Genomic DNA, 19,087 nt, shown 5'->3' with positions numbered 1-19,087 from the left:
CATCCCCACCCCACCCCAAATCATCTGATATTCAGATATATATTTCCTCTGAACATGGAGGTTCTTTTACCATTACAGCTAAACAGCCATTTACAAATAAGCATTTACATTGGGGAAGGGTCCTGGCTCAGTGGTAGAGTACCTGGTTTGTAGGTAGAAGGTCCCAGGGTCAATCCTTAGCATCTCCAGGTAGGACTGGGAAAACTCCTGCCTGAAACCCTGGAGAGCCGCTGCCAGTCAGTGTCAGCAATGCCAGGCTTGATGGACCAAGGGTCTGACTCAAAGGCAGCTTCCTATGTTCTACCCTCCGCAAATCCTCCTAATCCCCTTTAAGGGCAGCACTTCCCTGCTAGCAGCCGGGCTGTTCCCTGAGCCCCTCCCTATTCAGCTGGTGCCAGGAGGCGATGACAGCTCCTGGCTCATCTGGTTGCAAAGAGGCAGCCGATCCTGGTGGAGGGAGAAGAGGGAAAACAAACAGGCCTCGAGGCTGGAAACAAAGGCCTGAGAGGCAGCTCTGTGTGCCTGCAGCCACTGCACAGGGGGCCCCTTATCCTAGCCAGGGAGTGGAGAATGGGCCATTGTGCACCCACAAAACCAGCGGCCCCCTCCCTCACTCCTTGCATTCTACAACCCCACTGATGGTCACTTGAAAGTCTGTGTGGGGAGGATGGCTCCCTGTGGAACGTGCTCAGCAGGCCCCCCACCAAATCCATCCCACCCACCATGGCCCTCATTTCTAAAAGGGCCTGTCTGCTTATGGGAACAGTTAAATGCCATCCCCCTCCCACCTTATGCACAGTAGTCTGGAACAGAGAGGAGTTAGGGTAGCCAACTTTTTTTCCTGCTGGAAGCTCAGCATTTTAAAGTTTCATGACAGGCAAGAATTCCATGGGTAAAGTTTTCCCTATGTGAAGAAAACTGCACCTCTGACCTTTGATCATCCATGCTGGTTGAGCTGATGGATTCTGCATTCAAACCTCACCTGGAAGGCTAAAGGTTCTCCACCCCACCCACCCACCTACCTTTCCCCCATACGAACAACATACTCAAGATAACTGAACCCAGAATAGTTTATCTTTAAATGGCCCATCAGACACAAAGCAGGCTAAGTGTGGCCCAAAAAACACATGGAGACAAAATAACCTACCAAAGGCCACAAAATGAATGGATGGCAGAGTTGGGCTTTGACCTCAGGCCCAGGCCCATTAATTAGCTCTCATGTTTCCCCTTTCAAATCAGTACTCCATGCTCCCACTTTTCCATTTTTCCTCCTCTCCATGTCTCACTCCAGTCCCCCCCACAGAAGATCCCTATGGATACCTTTGCACCATCCCCAGAGATGGTGACACCTCAGCCCTCAACTAGAGAAAGGGATACCCCAACTCCAAAAGCAGAGAAAATGGCCTGCAAAGGTGCATGCTCTCTTTGCTGTGAGAGAAGACAACTGCTGTCCTGTCGTCTCTCCTGGCTCTAGGCTGGTGTCCTCCCAGCAGCTGGCACCAATATCAGAGATCTATTAAGGCCTCGTTCCAAGGATTTAATTCATTTCTGAGTGCAAGGGGGAGAGGGAGCCAGGGGATGTGGGGAACATGCCTCAAGGCTCCCTGCCAACCAATGCAGTGGTGGCGGCAGAGTGGTGCGTGTGTGTGCAGAAATGATGACATGTGGGAAGATCACAGAGCAAGATCACAGGTGGAGGGGTGGCATACGTAACCAGCTGGGCATCAGCCCAAGAATTATTTCATTAAAGCACATAATTGAGACCTCTTGAGGAAGCCAGCAAGTGGTTTCCACAGGGGAAGCCTGCAGTGTGCTTTTCTAACTGGGGAGTGTCCAGACATGGTGTACAATCCAGCCTGACCCATAATTCACCCCTGGATTGGAGGGCCTAGGAGCAGTACACACACACACACAAACTGTGTTACCATGAATCTCCCCAAGAGGTGAAATTTGGAACTTCACAAGCAGGGATGCACATTAAGCAAATTACACTATGTTTTGGTTTGCGCGTGGCAAAGGATTCATCACCATATTAGTGACCAGAAAGGAATATTTACCCCAGGACAGACTGGTTGGTGGCCCTGGGAAAAACAATATTTTTGGCCTATTCTTGTAACATGTGGCTTGGCTCCCTTGTCAGGAGCAATCTGATCTGCCACCTTAGTATAGCATACCTCCTTTTGGAGAGCGTAGTTTGGATTCTACAGGCTACTTGGAGGGATGGGCTGACAAGTGACAGAAATCCTACCTTTGGACAATGGGTTGGACTAGATAGCCTTCCAACAGTTTATTCCCTGGGGTCGTTCTGTTTTGCCATTAGGGCATTTCCATTAACTGGAGAGCACTGAAGTGTTCCAAAGGGAGCTGTGTTGCTGTCTTGCTTCCTTTCCTTCTAGGCAAGGTCAACAGCAAGTCAAGAGGAGATGCACACAGACAAAGAATACGCATTGACTACATGCTGAGGGGTGAGGAGAACAGGCAACAAACCCAGAGCCCGATTAAGGTTAGCTGAGAACCAGGGCAGCAAAGATTGGAGGAATGGTAGCAGGTTTCATAGAAGTAGAATGAAAAGAGGGGACAGGCATGGAGATATTTGCAAACCTTGAGTAGCAACATTGAGGGCTAGAAACTTGCTTTTAGAAAAAGAAAAAGGGAAGCTGAATTCCAATTTCAGATAGCAGACATAATCACAAATTAGAAGAGAGGAAATATTCTTGGCTTCTTTTTCCATAAGGTACCCACTGAGAAGCAACTTAAGAAGCTGCTAAGCAATTATGGGGGTGCAAACACCCTGGATCATGGGGGCCAACCATTTCTCTTATATAGCATGCCTCTGATGCTCCCCTTCTACATGCAATGAAAATAGAGGGAAATTCCCCACAAGACAGTCACAAAACACCTGAGGTTCTGCCCATTCATGAGAACACCCCCTGCTAGGTGAAGACTAGCGAAGGGCTTTCATTCCATCTGCAGCAAGCTCCTTCCTCTCCTGCTGAGCAACAGCAACGCCAGTCCCAGCTTCTCAACACACACACACACATCCCCAGGGAGAGAAAGAGTTTCATTAAATCCTGACAAACAGGAATGAATTACACTCACTTGCCTCTGGCAGCAGTCCGGTCTTCCTCCTTGTCGGGTTGCCCACTGGGATCCCAATTCCTCACGCTCTTGCCAGATCAAATCCACAGCCTGACAAAGGCTGGGCCTGGGACCAGCCAGGATTTCTCCCCGCTAAACTCGCTTACCCCCAGGAGGATCAGGCGAGCAGGCCGGCCCACAACTGCTCTTCTCTCTCACCTGTAGCTCAGCACTGCAGTCTGCTCACAGGCAGAGGGGAAAGGGAGAGAAAAGGAAAACACCATGGATGCGGAAGGACCGGACTTGGCGCTGATCCTGCTAGATCTGCTAATCTCCCTGTCTGCTGTCTTGATGCAGCTCCCCATATGGTTCACAGGTCAAATTGCCTCCTTCCGCCCAGCCCCTCCCCCCTGACAGACATTCCATGCTTTTGACAGCTGTCTGGCAGGTAGAAATCCACCAGGTGAATGGTTTAGTTCTCTCTGCATCACTATGCTGGGGCAAGCTGCACCAGCTGAACTCCAGCCTGCCATACAGCTGGCAAGGAACAAAAATCTCTTGTCAGGAAAAATCTGCAGGTCTCCCAATACCAGAGATATCCTCCATTTGCAAGTCGTCCTAAGGGTTAAAGCAGATATGACCCAAGAGCCCATAACTGGATGTTCCAACTTTCCCCTTTGTATTTCCCCACTCAAAATCCTCCGGCTAGTTCAAAGATGTTATTAGCAGGGGTGGGGGGAAGACAGGTGCCTGCATTTTTCCCCTAGCAGGAAAAATAGCTGATACTGGGGTGGGGAGGGAGATTTAGAACAGTATAAGGGGAAAGGATTTAAATCCCCCTTGCAGCTTCTTATAAGCAAAACAAAGCAAAAGCATCCAATCATGGCTCTCCCGCATCACATCTGGCTTTGGCCCCAAGAGAGAGAGTGCCAAACAGTGCGATTCTACGCAACATTAATCGAGGGCAGGTCACAGACGTCAAGCAATGCAGTTAAACTATCAAGAGCACTGAAGAAGACCGACACATGGCCACAAGTGGAGAAAAAGCAGAGCAAGGAGGATGCATGACACTGTGGGAGAAAAGGCCTAAATGCAGGCCTGAACCAAAATCCCCAGGATGGAAAAGCACAGAGAATTTAACTGAGGAAAATAAGACACAGATAACTGGGTAAGAGGGTGGAATAAACAATCCTGAATACAGATAAAGGAGACTCCAACTCCTATTTCATGAGGACAATAGGCAGGACCCATTGCCTAATGAGATAAGGTACCACCTTGCAGGAATTCGCAAATCATTGAGCCCCAGCTGTGCTTAAGGGTGCATCCATGGATAGGGAGAAGCATTCTGTGCACGTGATACATGCTTGATGCATGCTTGATGATATAGATAACATATGCAAGCTTCTAAGTGGCTAGGATCTCTTGCCTAGTATTTCTTACTATGCACTGTGTTTTCTGATAAAAGCCATGTGTAACCTGTTCCCAACTGGTAGTTCCTTTGTGAATTACCCAAGTATACACATTTATGAATAAAGTGAGATTTCAGATACATGGCCACCAGTCTCATCCTTCAGGAGGGGATGGTTCTCACTCTTTATTTCCCCCACAACACCCACCGAAGTCAGGAAGTGGAAGAACCAAGACTCACTATTTCTGAAGCCACAAACTACTCCTTATTTCTGTCACTATTCCAGGCTTGCAGGCCAAACTCTAAAAACATCCAAATAATTTAATTTCATTATACTTGGACCAGCCTGAAAAACAGGAAGCCATGGGTATACATCATGTTTCCCAGTCTGTGAGAGGGGAAAGGTTCCATAGTCACAATCAGTAACACAGATTAGAATCCCCATCCATAAGCATCCTTTGAAAGACTAGGGCAGAAAACCCCATTCTACCATTAATTCACTCCTGGCCAGTGCCAGCACCTGGCAAGGTTGGGCATCCGCCAAGGCTCATGGGGGCCCACCCAACCAGTCAAGTCCTGCACACAGTAAGGTGCTAATCCAGCATGCAGGGCAGCAAAATGGAGGATGTATTACAGACTGCAAAGATGAAAGAGTGGTCCTGTTCATTCTGGAGGAATGGCCAGCCTCTTGAGGTCCAAGGGGCCCCTACTACAACAGCCAGCGTGGCGTACTAGACTGGGGAGTGCTCCTCCTGTACTCTGAGAGCATGGACTATGGTAGCATGGCCTAACAGCTGAAGGCACTTAAGGATATGATATTTTGTCTTACTATTGAATTCTGTAGATTAGTTATATACAATTGTATTTTATGGGATCTTATTCCACTGTAATGGGGGGCCGTGGTGGCTTAGTGGTTAAGACGCTGAACTGCAGACCGGAAGGTCGGCAGGACAGCAGTTCAAGACCCGAGTGCTGCGTGACAGAGTGAGCTCCCGTCTTCAGTCTCAGCTTTTGCCAACCTAGCAGTTCGAAAGCAAGAAATTGCAAGTAGATAAATAGGTACCGCTTCGGCGGGAAAGGTAACAGCGTTTCGTGCACCTCGGTGTTCAGTCATGCCGGCCACATGACCACGGAAGCGTCTCCGGACAGCGCTGGCTCTTCGGCTTAGAAATGGAGATGAGCACCACACCCTAGAGTCGGACATGTTGGGGACACCTTTACCTTTTTTTTTTATTCCACTGTAATAGCCTTTGGTTATACAGAAAACTGACTGTAGCATAGATCAAGGAGTTTCAGGTTCAAATCCCTGCTCAACCTGCTGAGCAACCCTGGACCCGTCACTCTCTTTCAGTCTACCCAACCTCACAAGGTTGTTGTGAGGATAAGATGGGGGAGGGGAACCATGTTATACTGCCCTGAGCTGTTGAAAAGACAGATAGGATAAAAATGTAATAAATAAGTCAGTCTCTAGCCCACGGATCACAAAACCCAAAGGCAGTTCTTCCTTCACTGGGCCTTGAAGCTTGTTACTCAGTCACTCATTCCTGGCAAGTAACAATCTTTTCCTTAAGCTGTTTCCCTGACCCACTACCCAAGCTGCCCCGGGACAACCAGCTGTACAAAAACAGGTGACGCCTTCTTCCTTCCTCTTTCTTCCTTTTCTTCTTTTGCACTTGCCAGCAAAGCTGCATTAGCCATCCTGATTCTGCATACAAAGGGGTACTTTAAAGTGCATTAAAGGGTATTGAAGATTTACTGAGAAGAATTCAATCAATCAAGATCAGCCCACAGAATTTGGGCTGAAAACAAACAAAAACAAATAGGTCTGGAGTTTGGCTGAGTTAGAGGGTGGGGGTGTTGTTTTTTTAACCAAAGGTGTTGCTCACACCCAAGGTTCCATAGGAAAAGGTTGCATAGTCACAATCAGTAACACAGATTAGAATCCCCATCTTATCCATGAGCATCCTTTAAAAGACTAGGGCAGAAAACTACCATTTAAACATTCATTCACTCCTGGACAGCATCAGCATCCGGCCAGGTTGGGCATCTGCCAAGGCTCATGGATGTCTGAAGGGCCCACCCAACCAGCCGAGCCCTGCACACAGCCAACTGCTAATCCAACATTCAGGGGAGCAAAACAGAAGATGTATGAAAGAATGGACCTGATCACACTGGATGAATGACCCATCTCTTGTTCAAGGGCCAGTGTGGGATAGAGCATTAGATTGGGGAGTACTCATCCTGTACTCTGAGAGCCTGAACTATGATAGCATGGCCTAATGGTTGAAGGCAATCTTGTGCTCTGCTTAATGATATTAACTTCTTCCTTAGTACTGAATATTTGTATATTGGGTTGGGAGGCACAAGGCCCAGGTCAGTGAGTCCTGTGACGTGTCTGACTCGGTTTGCATCTGCAGGCCAAGCCACAGGTTTTCCCCCCAAACTTCAGGAACAAATAGAGATTTGCACAAAGTATGGCCAAAATGTGCATAATCTGTGCAAATTCCAGCTGACATTTCAGCAAATTTGGGCAATTTATGCAAATTAGCACAAATTTCAGACATAATTTGTGCAAATTAAAAAACAATGAAGATCCGCAAACTGGCCTGACTCGCTGGAGACTGGGTTGGGCTCCACAACAGAAAATGGAATAAAGTTCAGGGGGACGAACCAAGGCAATTTTGTCGAGCTCCATCCCCCAAATGGATTCTTCCAACATCCCTACTTCATGGCAGAAATAAACAGATGCAAGTGAAAAGAAATTAAAAACAAACACACTTCCTATACCTGTGAGAATGTAAAACAATAGCATGATCTTTAGAAGCCCAAAGTTTCATATTTTGTGTGGGAAATTTCCAGATTTAAAAATACAAACATACATATATATACTTCATGCAAACAACTACACTAAGAGGTTGCAACTAGGATCACAGGCTTGCAGCATTGTGTGAGATTTCCTAGTAAACATCCTGCATATAACAATATAAAAATGCTGGAATTGACCACCCCCTGCCCGGGGTTATTCAGTGTGTCTTTTTTTTTTTTAAAGAAAACAGAACATATTGAATTGGCAAGCTGCATTCTTTTCAAACTTGTGTTTTTGTCTGGGAGAAGGAAGAGACAAGCACCACAGACAATTGCCAGGGCAAACCTTCCATATTAGAGAACAGCTGCAGTGTGGCAATTGTTTGGGTGTAGAGAGGAAGATAAGTGCAAGTGTGTGCATGTAGCAGCTACTGGGCACATGACAATGATAAATTGTGCTTATACCACTTTAACTGGTCATAGCTTCCCCCAAAGAATCCTGGGAATTATAGTTTGGTAAGGTACTGAAAATTCTGTTACCAATCCCCTAACCTTCCTCCCTATCCCCTTCATAGAACTACATTTCCCAGAGTTCTCTGGGAAAAGGGGGTGACCAGTTAAATCTGTAGTGTAGATATATCCCTCTCAAGTGACCACTTGCCACACGCTTGCACAGATGCTCCACTGGCAGGCAGGTTTTCCTCACTGAGCTCAGCTCCACTCGGTTTCACAAGAACTCTGCAGTGGATAGATGCAACTAAGCTCCCTAAATGCAGCTCTAAAATATGGATTCTATATTGGAGGCAGGCATTTGTGTAATGGGGCAGGGGCAAAGCAAAAACAGTGGCAAGATACAGCTCTTAACATTATTAATTATTACATTTCTTAGACACCTCTCTCAAAAAAGACTCAAGGCAGCAAAATTAAAACATAGGAAATTTAAAACAGCTAACAATGATCCACTAAAATACCAGCACCCCATAAAACAACTAAAACTTCAGTGACAACCAAAACAATTCAACGGATGCATTAAAGAGCCCATCATATGCCATCAAATGCCTGGGAATAGAGGAAAATCTTAATCTGGCGCCAAAAAGACTATAATGTTGGCGCCAGGCAGGCCTAGCTGGGGGGAACATTCCACAATTGGGGGGCCACTGCTGAAAAAGCCCTTCCCCTCGCTGCCATCCTCCAAGCCTCCCTCAGAGGCGGTACTCAGAGGCGGTGCCACTGTACATTCTGTTGTTCAGATGCCTTTCTGCAGGCTAGGGTACCTATTCTCTTTGTGGCACAGTGTGACCAGGATGCATCATACAGCTTGTCCCTTCATCCACCTCAATCAATACCACGGTCCACAACAAGTGGAGAGAAAGGTGCATTTCAGAAGTGCTGCCTAAACGGAAACCTGCTCTACTCAACTGAGCAACAAAGACAAGACAAGTCAAACCACACCACAAGTGACAAGGGTAGGCAATAAAATCCACAGGGTGTTCGAGCAATCTGACTGAGAGGGGGGCAAAAATCCTTCCTGGTCTTGGGAAGTGTCATCAGTCACGTTCCAAGCACAAGCAAAACCCATCCACCAATCAATCTCAAAGGAAATATTTTATTGAGATATAATGCCATGCCACCCAGCATCCTGTTACCAGTTTGCAGAGTGGAGGAAAAACCAGTGCATAATGTGCATTTGCAGTAGAAGCTGGCTGTGTGCACCACTGATTCACTTGAATCAGTATCATCACAAGCCCTGTTTCCCACCTTCCTGGAAAAGTTCTCCATCTCTTTTAAAATTGATTGAGCTTATAGATAGGCAGATAGGCAGACAGGCAGATAGATAGGCAGATGAAGAAGGAAGGAAGGAAGGAAGGAAGGAAGGAAGGAAGGAAGGAAGGAAGGAGCCAAAATGCATGAACTGTGTGGAGTGGAGGTGTTAGACAGATGACTGAATCAGCATTCTAATCTCCAGCCATTATGTCTGTCACATGCATTGGCTCACTCTACAGGAGGACAAACTCACACCAAGTCCTGTTTTGTATGCAGTGGCCAAAGAGAGATGCTAGGGCTGAAATCTATTGGGTGGCCACACCATTTTATCTGCCTCCTAATCTCAGAAACATGAGGACAAGCTGTGGCCCCCTCCGTGGAACAGAAAGGCCTGGGAACGATATGGGACCACTCCTGGGGAAACTAATTGCCTTGCACTTGCAGAGGAATCCACAGGGAACCATGTGCAAGGGGACGTGCAGACAGGTCTATCTACAGAAGCTGGCAGGTGTGGGGTTTTCCTGCTGTGGGAAAGGCTCTGTTTCCCCCACAGCCTTTGCTCTGCCTATGATGGCAGTACCTGCCCTGGATTGAAAGGCAATTTCTGCCCTTCCTACCAATGCATGAGTGAGGCTTTGGGATTTTATTTTTTTAATTAAAATAATTAAAGGTGCCTGACATGTTTATCTAACTAAACATTTATCCAGTGCTGTAACCTTTTAGCCAGTTATGTGTGTGTTTTCCTAAAGTTGAAACATTGTTCTGGTCAGAGAGCAAGGAAGGGAGTAGGGAATGTGGGGTTGTGATTGTTATTAAGGGACCAGCCAGATAGTGAGCTTCTGCTGGAAACTGATAGAACCATTTGCTCAATTCTCCAAGGAAGGCTGGATGTCTGCCAAAAAAAGGGTGAGTGCAGTTACCCAGTGGGTCACCGCTCAAGCCATGCACAACTCTATGCCGCCTAAGATGTTATAACCTTTCTAAAGGACAGAAGTATAATAAAGGGAACAAAGTACTCTTCACATGCTCAAGGGTACCCTTGATTTTATTATTACTTCATAAATCCCATCACTGAGGTTCCAAGGCTTAGCCTTGTTCTGCCTCATAATTAAGCCCCAAATAAAACCCACAAATCCAGGCTCTCTGGTCTCCCTGATCTACCTCAAACACCCTATTGTTGAACAGTAAAACTAACAAACTAAGCAATTAATTTAATCATTAAGAACACTGTGAATTGAAAGAAAAAAAGTACAGGGAGGACACGTACACTTTTCTTCCACTCAGGGCTAGCTCAAGACATTTTGCAGCCTGAGGTGGAATAGCAAATGGCGCCCCCCACTCAGCTGCCTGAAGCAGCTGCCAAATATTCCCAAGTGGCTCTGCTCCCACTTCTTCCTGCCCACCCCCAAATGGTTCCAGTTCATTACCAGAAGGAGAATTCCACCCAGATGGTATTCAGGGAAGGCATCCCTTCTCTGCTATGAAACCCCAATGAATAATTTCGGGAGAAATCAATGGGATGGAAGTGTAAGGAAAGGGAGACTTCCTCAGGAGATAAGAGGCTGAAAGGAAAATGGGACAGAAGCCTAAAAGCAGAGGCCCCGGTATCTTCCCTCCCCTGTATCATCCCACCCCACAGTTTGCTGAGCAAAGATCATCCATCTCACTCCCATCACAGCTGGGACGTTCCCTCTTGTTTCTCCCCAGGAGATACCCAGCTGGATTAAGAATCATTAATGATTGATGGTTACAAAAAGCCAATTGGGCATTTGGAGACGCTGGCTGGCTGGCTGTTAACTGGCTAGCTCTCTACGCAGGCACTTGGTGGAGAAACACGCCAGCGCCCCAGGATCCCTGATTATCAGGAAGGGAGGCAGGAAGGCTGTGCACCTCACTGTTCTTGCAAAAGCCTGCAATATGCTGCTGGCTGCCTGGAGGCCAAGCTAGACACGAGCAGGGAAGCCCCGTTCTGTTTATACATGTCTGCCCCACTCATATATGAGGCAAGGGAAGAGGGCCTGCAGCCACAGAGCACAGTAAGGCAAGGCATGGAAGAAGGAAGGATTCCCTTCACCCAGGCACACATTTGACATTATAACCCCCCCCCCACACACACACACACACACACACACACAACCGCTTAATGCGAGAACAGGGCAGACACATAAACCAACCAACATTGCTGCTCCCATCAGAGCCCTGGTACCACCATCAAGAGGCATCCTTGTAAAATTGCTGGAGCCCTAGCACCCCGGCAGGGGCCATGGCTGACACCTCTCCTCAACCAACCTTGACACTTTTTCCCCCTGGTGGTCAGTGCCAGGTGCCACTATTTTAACTCCCCCCAATATACTATTGCTCTAGGGCAGCCTTCCCTAACCTGGTGCCCTCCTGGTGTTTTAGGCTACCACCATTCCTGAACATTGGCCCTGCTGACTGGGGCTGATGGGACTTGAAGTCCCAAACATCTGGAGGAGAAGGAGAAGGGAGGGACATGTGTGTGTATGCATGCATGCTGGATACATGGGGGTGCGTGCGTGAGTGTGTGTGTGTGTGTGTGTGTGTGTGAGAGAGAGAGAGAGAGAGAGAGAGAGAGAGAGAGAGAGAGCATGAATCTATGCAGATTTAGACAGAACGAAGTCCTACAGCTCCCAGCATTGCCCGGCCAGCATGGCTGGCTGGGGAATGCTAGAAGTTGTAGGACTTTTTCTATCTAAACATGCATAGGATTGCGCCCTAAACTGTGGTGAATTAAAATGACTGCCTCATGGCTCCAAGCAGCATAGTGCTTTCCCCTTTGCTGGGTAAGCCCACTTGGGCGTGGAAAGGGAAAAGGGAAAGGAAGGGAGCTGTCTGTGAAGAAAGCATACTGATTTTCAAACACCATCTTCATAGTAGCACCTCTTGAGGGCTCCTCCTCTCCCTTCCTTTTTCTTTCTTTCTTTCTTTCTTTCTTTTTTCCTTCTTTCCTTCCTTCCCCCTTCTTCTCAGTTCCCCACAGGGATCAGATAGGGGGTGCGAGGCAAATTCAGAGAGACCTGACAAGAGCCTCCATCTCCACAGCTGTCTCTATATCCCCCAAATATCCCTGGGCAAAGAGCTCTCATTTATCAGGCCAAGTCGTCAGGGGAATGCAGGAGCCCTGGGCTTTGCAGCACCCCTTCCTGTTCTTACCCACAGGCCACATTCTTTTCTCACAGCTGAAAACACAACCCAGGAATCCCCAACTCCTAGACCCTCCCCTTCCACATGCACAAGGTGTCTGACATCACACACATGAATGGCCTATGGCCCACTACTAAATAAATGGAAAAATGGACACCACATGCCCCTCTCTGACACTTCCTGAACCGGTGGGGTTTTTGAACTCTCTACCCTAAGGGAACACTTTCCAGATCAACCTTGCCTGCCATGGAACCATAGTGGTTGTGAAGAATTCTGGGGCACTGTTTCAGCCAGAGAATGGTCAGGCCTGTTGGGCCTTATCACTGCCCCCATGTGAACTGTAAATTAACCCTAGAGCAGCCTCCCCCAACCTAGTGCCCCCCAGATTTGTTGAACTGCAACTGTCATCATACCCCACCCACCCAGGTGAGCTTGAGTCCACCTCAAGGGCAGAGTTGGGATGTGGTATGTCCAACAAGTATGCAGAGAGACATGAGCCATTGGCACTGCTCGGCAACCGGGGAGGATGGCAGTCAAAGTTTCTGCCTACCACAAGAGAGATTCTGAATCTATTCCTAGTAGATAGAATCATGTGGGCAGAGTGGAATTTCAGCCTGTACATATGGGGATGCTTGGGTTGTGGCAGGTAGGTTGCTATGTAATGAGGAAACTATAGGCCATTGTATCCAGGGGAGCGGGGGGAGGGGAGGGAGAGAGAGGGAGAGAGAGAGAGAGAGAGAGAGAGAGAGATTGATTTTATTCCTAGCTGGGCCTTTTTCCACACCAGCCTTCCCCTACGTGCTTTGTATTCTGCGTATGTTTTGCATGACAATTCCCATCCACCCAAGTCAGCATAGCCAATGGTCAGGGATGATGGACATTGCAGTCCAAACCTCATAAGAACATAAGAAGAGCCATGCTGGATCAGACCAAGGATCCATCTGGTTCAACACTCTGTTCACACAGTGGTCACCCAGCTGTCAACCAGGAACCCACAAGCAGGACATGAGTGCAACAGCACCCTCCCACCCCTATTCCCCAGCAACGGGTGTACATAGGATCATTTGCCTCTGGCACTGGAGGGCACCAGGTTGGGGAAGGCTGCTCTACACTACCTTCCTCCATGAAGTTGTCTGATCCCCTTTTTAGAATCTCTTTAATAATCTTTTATACATGCCACAACCACCTCCTGACATGTGCACACCCCTTTCAGGCTAAGATGGCCAGGTGCTCACCGCAGCCAGAGACACTCAACCCCATTCCTCCCTTTCAACTAATTGAAATGGGATCGCATGGTAGGGAAACCCTGAACCTTTTTATAGAACTATTACCAATAAGGTGGACAAAACCCCTTCCTCCCCTGCCATTTCCCCGAAATATGCACTCATGCTCCTCGCCCACCAGTTTGCTGAACACTTCACTGAAGGCTGCAATCACTAGATGTGGCTTCCCACTCAAGAGGTAGAAATAGAAGCAGGAGTCCTTCTGACTCCCAGTTCCTTCCCATCACTTTTCTTTTAAAAGCTGAAATGAGAACCTGGAAAACCACATCTAGGCTTTTCCTTTTGAACCACTGGATTGAGAGCAAATAGAACCCAGTGTTTCTAATCCCGTTTTTTGCACCTGCTGGAACCATCTCCCCTCTTCTCCTGAAATCAACCCCCCAAAGCCATGTTTTTTGACAACCTTTAAATCCTTTCCCTCTGCAGAGGGCAAAGGGAGCTTTAGAAACAAGAATGATTCAGGGATGGGAGGGAGGGAGGGAGGGAGGGAGGGAGGGAGAGAAAAAGATAAAAGGAGGAGAGAGAAAAGCAAGCCAAGTAGACAAAGGATGCAGAGGCAGGCACAATTAGACTGTACAGGTTTGAAAGGGATGGAATGAAGTGGAAGAGATGCTCATTGGAGGCAGCACTCCAGCAGGAAGGCAGAGGGCCTGTAACTGCTTCCATACACAAATTCCTGGAAGAGAAGGCTATCAAGGCTACTAATCCTGATGGCTATTTGCTACCTCCAGAATCAAAGGCAGTATGCCTATGTACACAAGTTGCTGGGGAACATGGGCAGGAGGGTATGGTTGCACTTATGTCCTGCTTGTGGGTTTCTCGTGGACAGCTGTTTGGCCACAGTGTGAACAGAATTCTGGACTAGATTGACCCTTGATCTGATCCAGGATGGCTCTTCTTATGTTCATACCACGAACCACCCAGTCTCGCCAATTCCAGGTGGGGCAGGTATTTAGTCGCTGTCTCAAATGCTGCCAGACTGATGGCACTTCCCAGGTTGGTACAACCTCCCATTAAGTGTGTGATATTATGGAAAGGTATCTGAGTGGGTCACAAAGAGTTGGACACGACTGAACAACTGAACAACAACAATATGAGTGGAACTTTCCACAAGGGATCCAGGGATGAAAAACTGTCAATAACCTACACTTCTCTGCACCAATCACATGTAAAGTGGGGTGTGGTTCAAAGTGCAAGAGGGGAGGGTGGGCAGGAGAGCGGAATCTCTACCTTTCCACCGCAATCCACTTCGCCTCTGAGGTCGTTTTCCTCCTAGCTAGGCTCCAAGACTAGAATTGAACCCAAATGAGAGAAAAACAGCAGAAGGGTTTACAACCCTCCCCTCCACACCTCTTCTGTGTTTTAAAGGACCCCGTACCTCGGGGTACCAAGGAGAGGAGAAGAGACCCAGCACCAAAAGGTACCACAAAAGGGAAGTTATGGTGTGGTTCATCAGAGGCTTCATGGGAGAAATGGGATCTGAGAACAGATTTCAACAGAGAGAGAACAGTGAATTGATCAGCAGTCCCAAATTCTACCTTTCACCCTTGTGCACTGTGAGTTCACAGCTTTGAATCAAAGTTATGTGTACTCTGCGCTGCGGTCCCACTTCAAATTCGGTACCAGCATACATCAAATTCTGCAACAACAAAAATGGAGTTCTGCGAACTGCATAAATATAAAACAATCTCTCTTATTTTGTGTAATTTATTCTGCAATTATTATTTTGTTTTCACAATGCTGCATAATATAACCTGGCTAGTCAGTGGGAAAGACAAACAAATGCACCATCCTGAAAATCCTATTTCGCAACTTCTCTGAGATTTCATCCAGCATTGCCAACACACTTTTAAGTACAAATTCATATAAGCATAAGGACTAGAAGCTTTATTTCTATTTTTTTTAATGCAAGTCAAGATCGTTAGGTCAGAAGCTGAATTCTGCAGCCAAATATCGCACTGTGATTTTTCTGCACTCCCACAGAATCATGGCATACACCCATTCCTGTTTTATATGCTCCATATTAATTCATCCAGAATATCAGTACTCATTAACTTGGATTGGATCCTCCCATCACCTATAAACATGCCTTACAAGATATTCTAAGAATTCCACCCTTTCTCCACCCTTTAACTGTTTGGGTTGGGAATACTAAAGAGTAATTACGGGGTGTAACTGATTTGAAGTGACCTTTAGTATTCCCAGCCAGATCTCAGATCCCAGCAGCCTCTACTCTAAATTATTAATCCCATGCCCATCCTGGGATAACTCCAAAATATTCTGACATGTAAGAAACCACTGTCCCAGATTAGAATAATAAGCCTCTCTTCTTCTGGCCTCCCAAACTAAAGCAGCTCATTTAAAAAATAACATCATAACCTGTCAGACCCCCAAGGCCCCTCTGTCATAAACCAGGGCAGAAGGGCATTGGCAAAGGAGGAGAGCTGCCCGCACCTGGGATGGGTACAGTGCACAGCCTGGAGCCGCATAAGCAGAAAGGGCAACACCTCTACCAGACAGCTGAGGGATTTGGGGCCTCCTGTTCACGCAATGAGGCCAGATCTGGAGAGAAGGCAATTTGACACCAGTCGGATGACATGAAAGCTAACAGGGCTGATGAGAGCAAGAGAGACCGCCAGCCTGTTTACAGGGCTGGGCAGAATACATCTTCCTTCCTAAATAATACAAGGCCAAATGCATCACAGTGATTACCATTAAATCCAAACTGAAGGGGCAGATTCACACGGACTCTTGGTGGTGGCGATGAGGGGTCTTTTTCCATCAGCACTGACATCGAGATGGTGAAGCAATGTCCTTCAAGCTGGGTCTAACTTCCCTTGTTCTTTGAGGGACAGATAGATGCTCACAGGTTGTTTCTGGGAGAAGGTTAGGAGAAAGTCATTTGGAGAGGTGATTTTAATCTGCATTAATGATCCAAAGAACACACTGAGTTCACTTTAATCTGGGATGAGAGCCATGATTAAGATAAGATTGTGGAAAGTGTTCCACGGGCATGCTGTGGGAGACTGTGGGGTGATTCCTCACAAATGTAACACGCTTTTAGTTTGCCCATAAACTACTTTGGGAATAGTTCTATGGAAAAGTGCCAGAAATATTATTATACCTTGTCATGAAAGTACATCACTCTTTACAGAGTAACATAAGCAAAGAGAGGAGCAGCCTTCAGACCACTGCTTGGGGTTGCCATGTGTCCTACTTTACAGAGGACAGTTCTGTATTTGAAGGGCTACCCAGTCCAAATCTGGTTTAAAAATAAAGAACCAGGAGAACAAGGGCCTTGAAGTTGCCCATCAACAGTTAGCAGCTAGACAGCAGACTGAACAGGCACACCTCATCACAGTCTTCCCCGACTATGGTCAGATGTATTGTATTTCTATTTAAATTCTAGTAGTTATTTCTACATTTGCATCTATGCACATGTGCAAATGTTATGCAAACCTGTATCACATTTTTGGGTGATGTGTTAAGTAGCCACCTAGCCCAATATTGTTTACACTGGGCAGTGTTGTCCATATAGCCCAGTACTGTCCACATTGACTGGCACTGGCTCTCCCGGGTTTCAGACGGGGTTCTTTCCCAGCCCTACCTGGAGATGCTAGGGATTGAACCCAGGACCATTTGCATGCAACACATGTGATCCACCATTGAGCCATAACCCCTCTCCTAAAGGAAGAGGTGTCTTTTACTATCTAGACTTCAATAGAAGGAGAGGTTGAGGTAATGGCATGAATGGGAGAAAATGCAATTATACATAATCAGGCTTCATTTGGGTTAGAGATAAGGGGCTAAGCCAAAGGAGGGATTTCAAGGAAGGGGTAGAGAGGGGATACCATATAGGAACTCTGAGAGGGAGTTCCAGGCATAAGGGGCAAGAAGGGAGAACAGAAAATTTCAGGACAACTGAAGGCAGGAAAGTTGAAGTAGTAACTGTCACGGGCAGGGATATGATGGAAAACAAGGGTAGTGTCAGCTCCAGATTTGCAGGGGGGGCAGGCAGGATGCTATCACTGCCCCCTCCCCTCCTTGCCATTGTTACCACTGCCTGTTTGCTTCCCCTCTCCCTCTGGGGCCAATCTGCACCAATGCCCAGAAGAGAAGGAAAAGACAAGTGAAGACTACTGCTCCATCTCCTTGCTCTTGACTCTGCCTGCATGCTTGGGGAGGTGAACAGGCAGGAATAGCAAGCAGGAACAGGGGGCTCTGGGGGTGAAACTCCCTTCCTGGGTGGGGGGCTTGGCAGGTGCCTAACAAGACCAACCCCTGACACCAGCCCTGAACAAAGGCAAACAGATAGGCTGAGGGGAAGCTATGGTGAGGTTAACAATATGAACACTTTTCCAAGAGGTGTTTTTAAAAATAGGAGTTTGCAACGAGTAAAGTGGCACACTCCACAGCAGCCACATTCCCCACTTGGTCCAGTTCCAAGTGCTTCCTCCCTTCTGCTCTCCCTCCATTATGATGCCAGTCCCTGGAAATGATTGACACACCCCTGGGAATGATGGACAACAGTTATTTCCAGGGGTACTCAGGGGGTGGATCTGCATGGCAAATCATTTCTTCCCTATGGTACAGCTCCTCTCATACCCATGCCCCTTCTCAGTCAGATGAAGCAGTGTCCACCTCAGCACATACGAAGCTATCTTATACTAGGAGAGACTTGTTTCTCGCCTCGTATTGTCTCCTTTGACTGTCAGCTGCACCCCGATGCCTCAGACTGACAAGGGGCTTTTCCATCATCTGCTTCCTGAGCCTTTTCACTGGAGATGCTGGGAATTGAACCTGGGATGTTCTGCGTGCAGTGCGTCTGCTCTACCACTTGATCTATGGCCCCTCGCCTGAAGCAGTTCATGCATCTTGGGCTCTTCTGTTGCTTCTAGCATGGCTGGCTTCTCACAGTGAGTGAAGTTATGCCTCCAAATCCTCTGTGGCATGGCAGAGGGTTGCAGGGTGAACTTCAGTTCATGCAAGGATGCCCTCACCCACACCACCAAAAAGTGCTTTAAAAAACAACCCTTTAGATGTCCCAGAAATTAAGAAAGGACATCTGTTCCCTGTGGCTTTGCCAATATAATGGTATTTGTAACATGGGCTCTTTTATATAAAGGGATATCCAGGATGTAAACTACATACTTGCCTGGTTGTGCCCAGGAAAAAAAAAAAAAACTGTTTTCAGTAGGGATGGGCTTGTGCATGGATAGTTCAGCACTTTTTGCTAGCATGGAAAGGAGGGAGAAGGTTGCTGGAAGGTTAGAATAGGGGCTGTTGGGACTTGGGGTACCTAGTAGTGGTGGTAGTGTGTGATGTGAGATGCAGGTTGATGCATACAGATGTGCATATCCATGCATAATATTGACTGATGCATGGGCAACACAAGATACACGAGAGGTGAAAAACAGTCTGAACAGCCTGGGTCCTGATTTTCCCAGGGAACATCTCCTCCCCGTGTGAGAACTTCTCAGCAGTTAAGATCTGCAAGTGAGGCCCTGCATCAAATTCCATCTCACATGGAGGCCAGACGAGCCTCCCCAACAAGCAGGGCCTTTTCATGCTGGTCCCAATGCTT

The 19,087-nt window shown here is 47.3% G+C and overlaps 1 protein-coding gene across 12 annotated transcripts in view; it reads right to left on the bottom strand.

Moving 5' to 3' along the window:
• Nucleotides 1-19,087, bottom strand: part of CADM4 (cell adhesion molecule 4) — a 142,341-nt gene that overhangs the window by 106,205 nt on the left and 17,049 nt on the right. For 2 of the 12 annotated variants that reach the window (XM_084815145.1, XM_084815147.1), the window contains exon 2: nt 3,100-3,317. The exons of 5 other annotated variants lie outside the window; for them this stretch is intronic. Coding sequence is in view for 3 of the 7 variants with exons in the window: in XM_084815141.1 (XP_084671267.1) it covers nt 15,042-15,142; nt 16,216-16,218 (104 nt within the window). In the remaining 4 variants the exon portion in view is untranslated. Of the gene's footprint in view, nt 1-3,099; nt 3,318-5,549; nt 5,677-15,041; nt 16,380-19,087 lie in introns of those variants that run through there. 5 more of the 12 variants (XM_084815146.1, XM_084815141.1, XM_084815149.1 and 2 more) reach the window with 5 other exon arrangements.

This window comes from Heloderma suspectum, chromosome 10, assembly GCF_057233095.1.
Source record: "Heloderma suspectum isolate Gila_16-S chromosome 10, 16-S_ref, whole genome shotgun sequence".
Classification (NCBI taxonomy): Eukaryota; Metazoa; Chordata; class Lepidosauria; order Squamata; family Helodermatidae; genus Heloderma; species Heloderma suspectum.
Note: the sequence above shows the minus strand (reverse complement) of the source record. Positions and strands in the feature narration are given on the sequence as shown.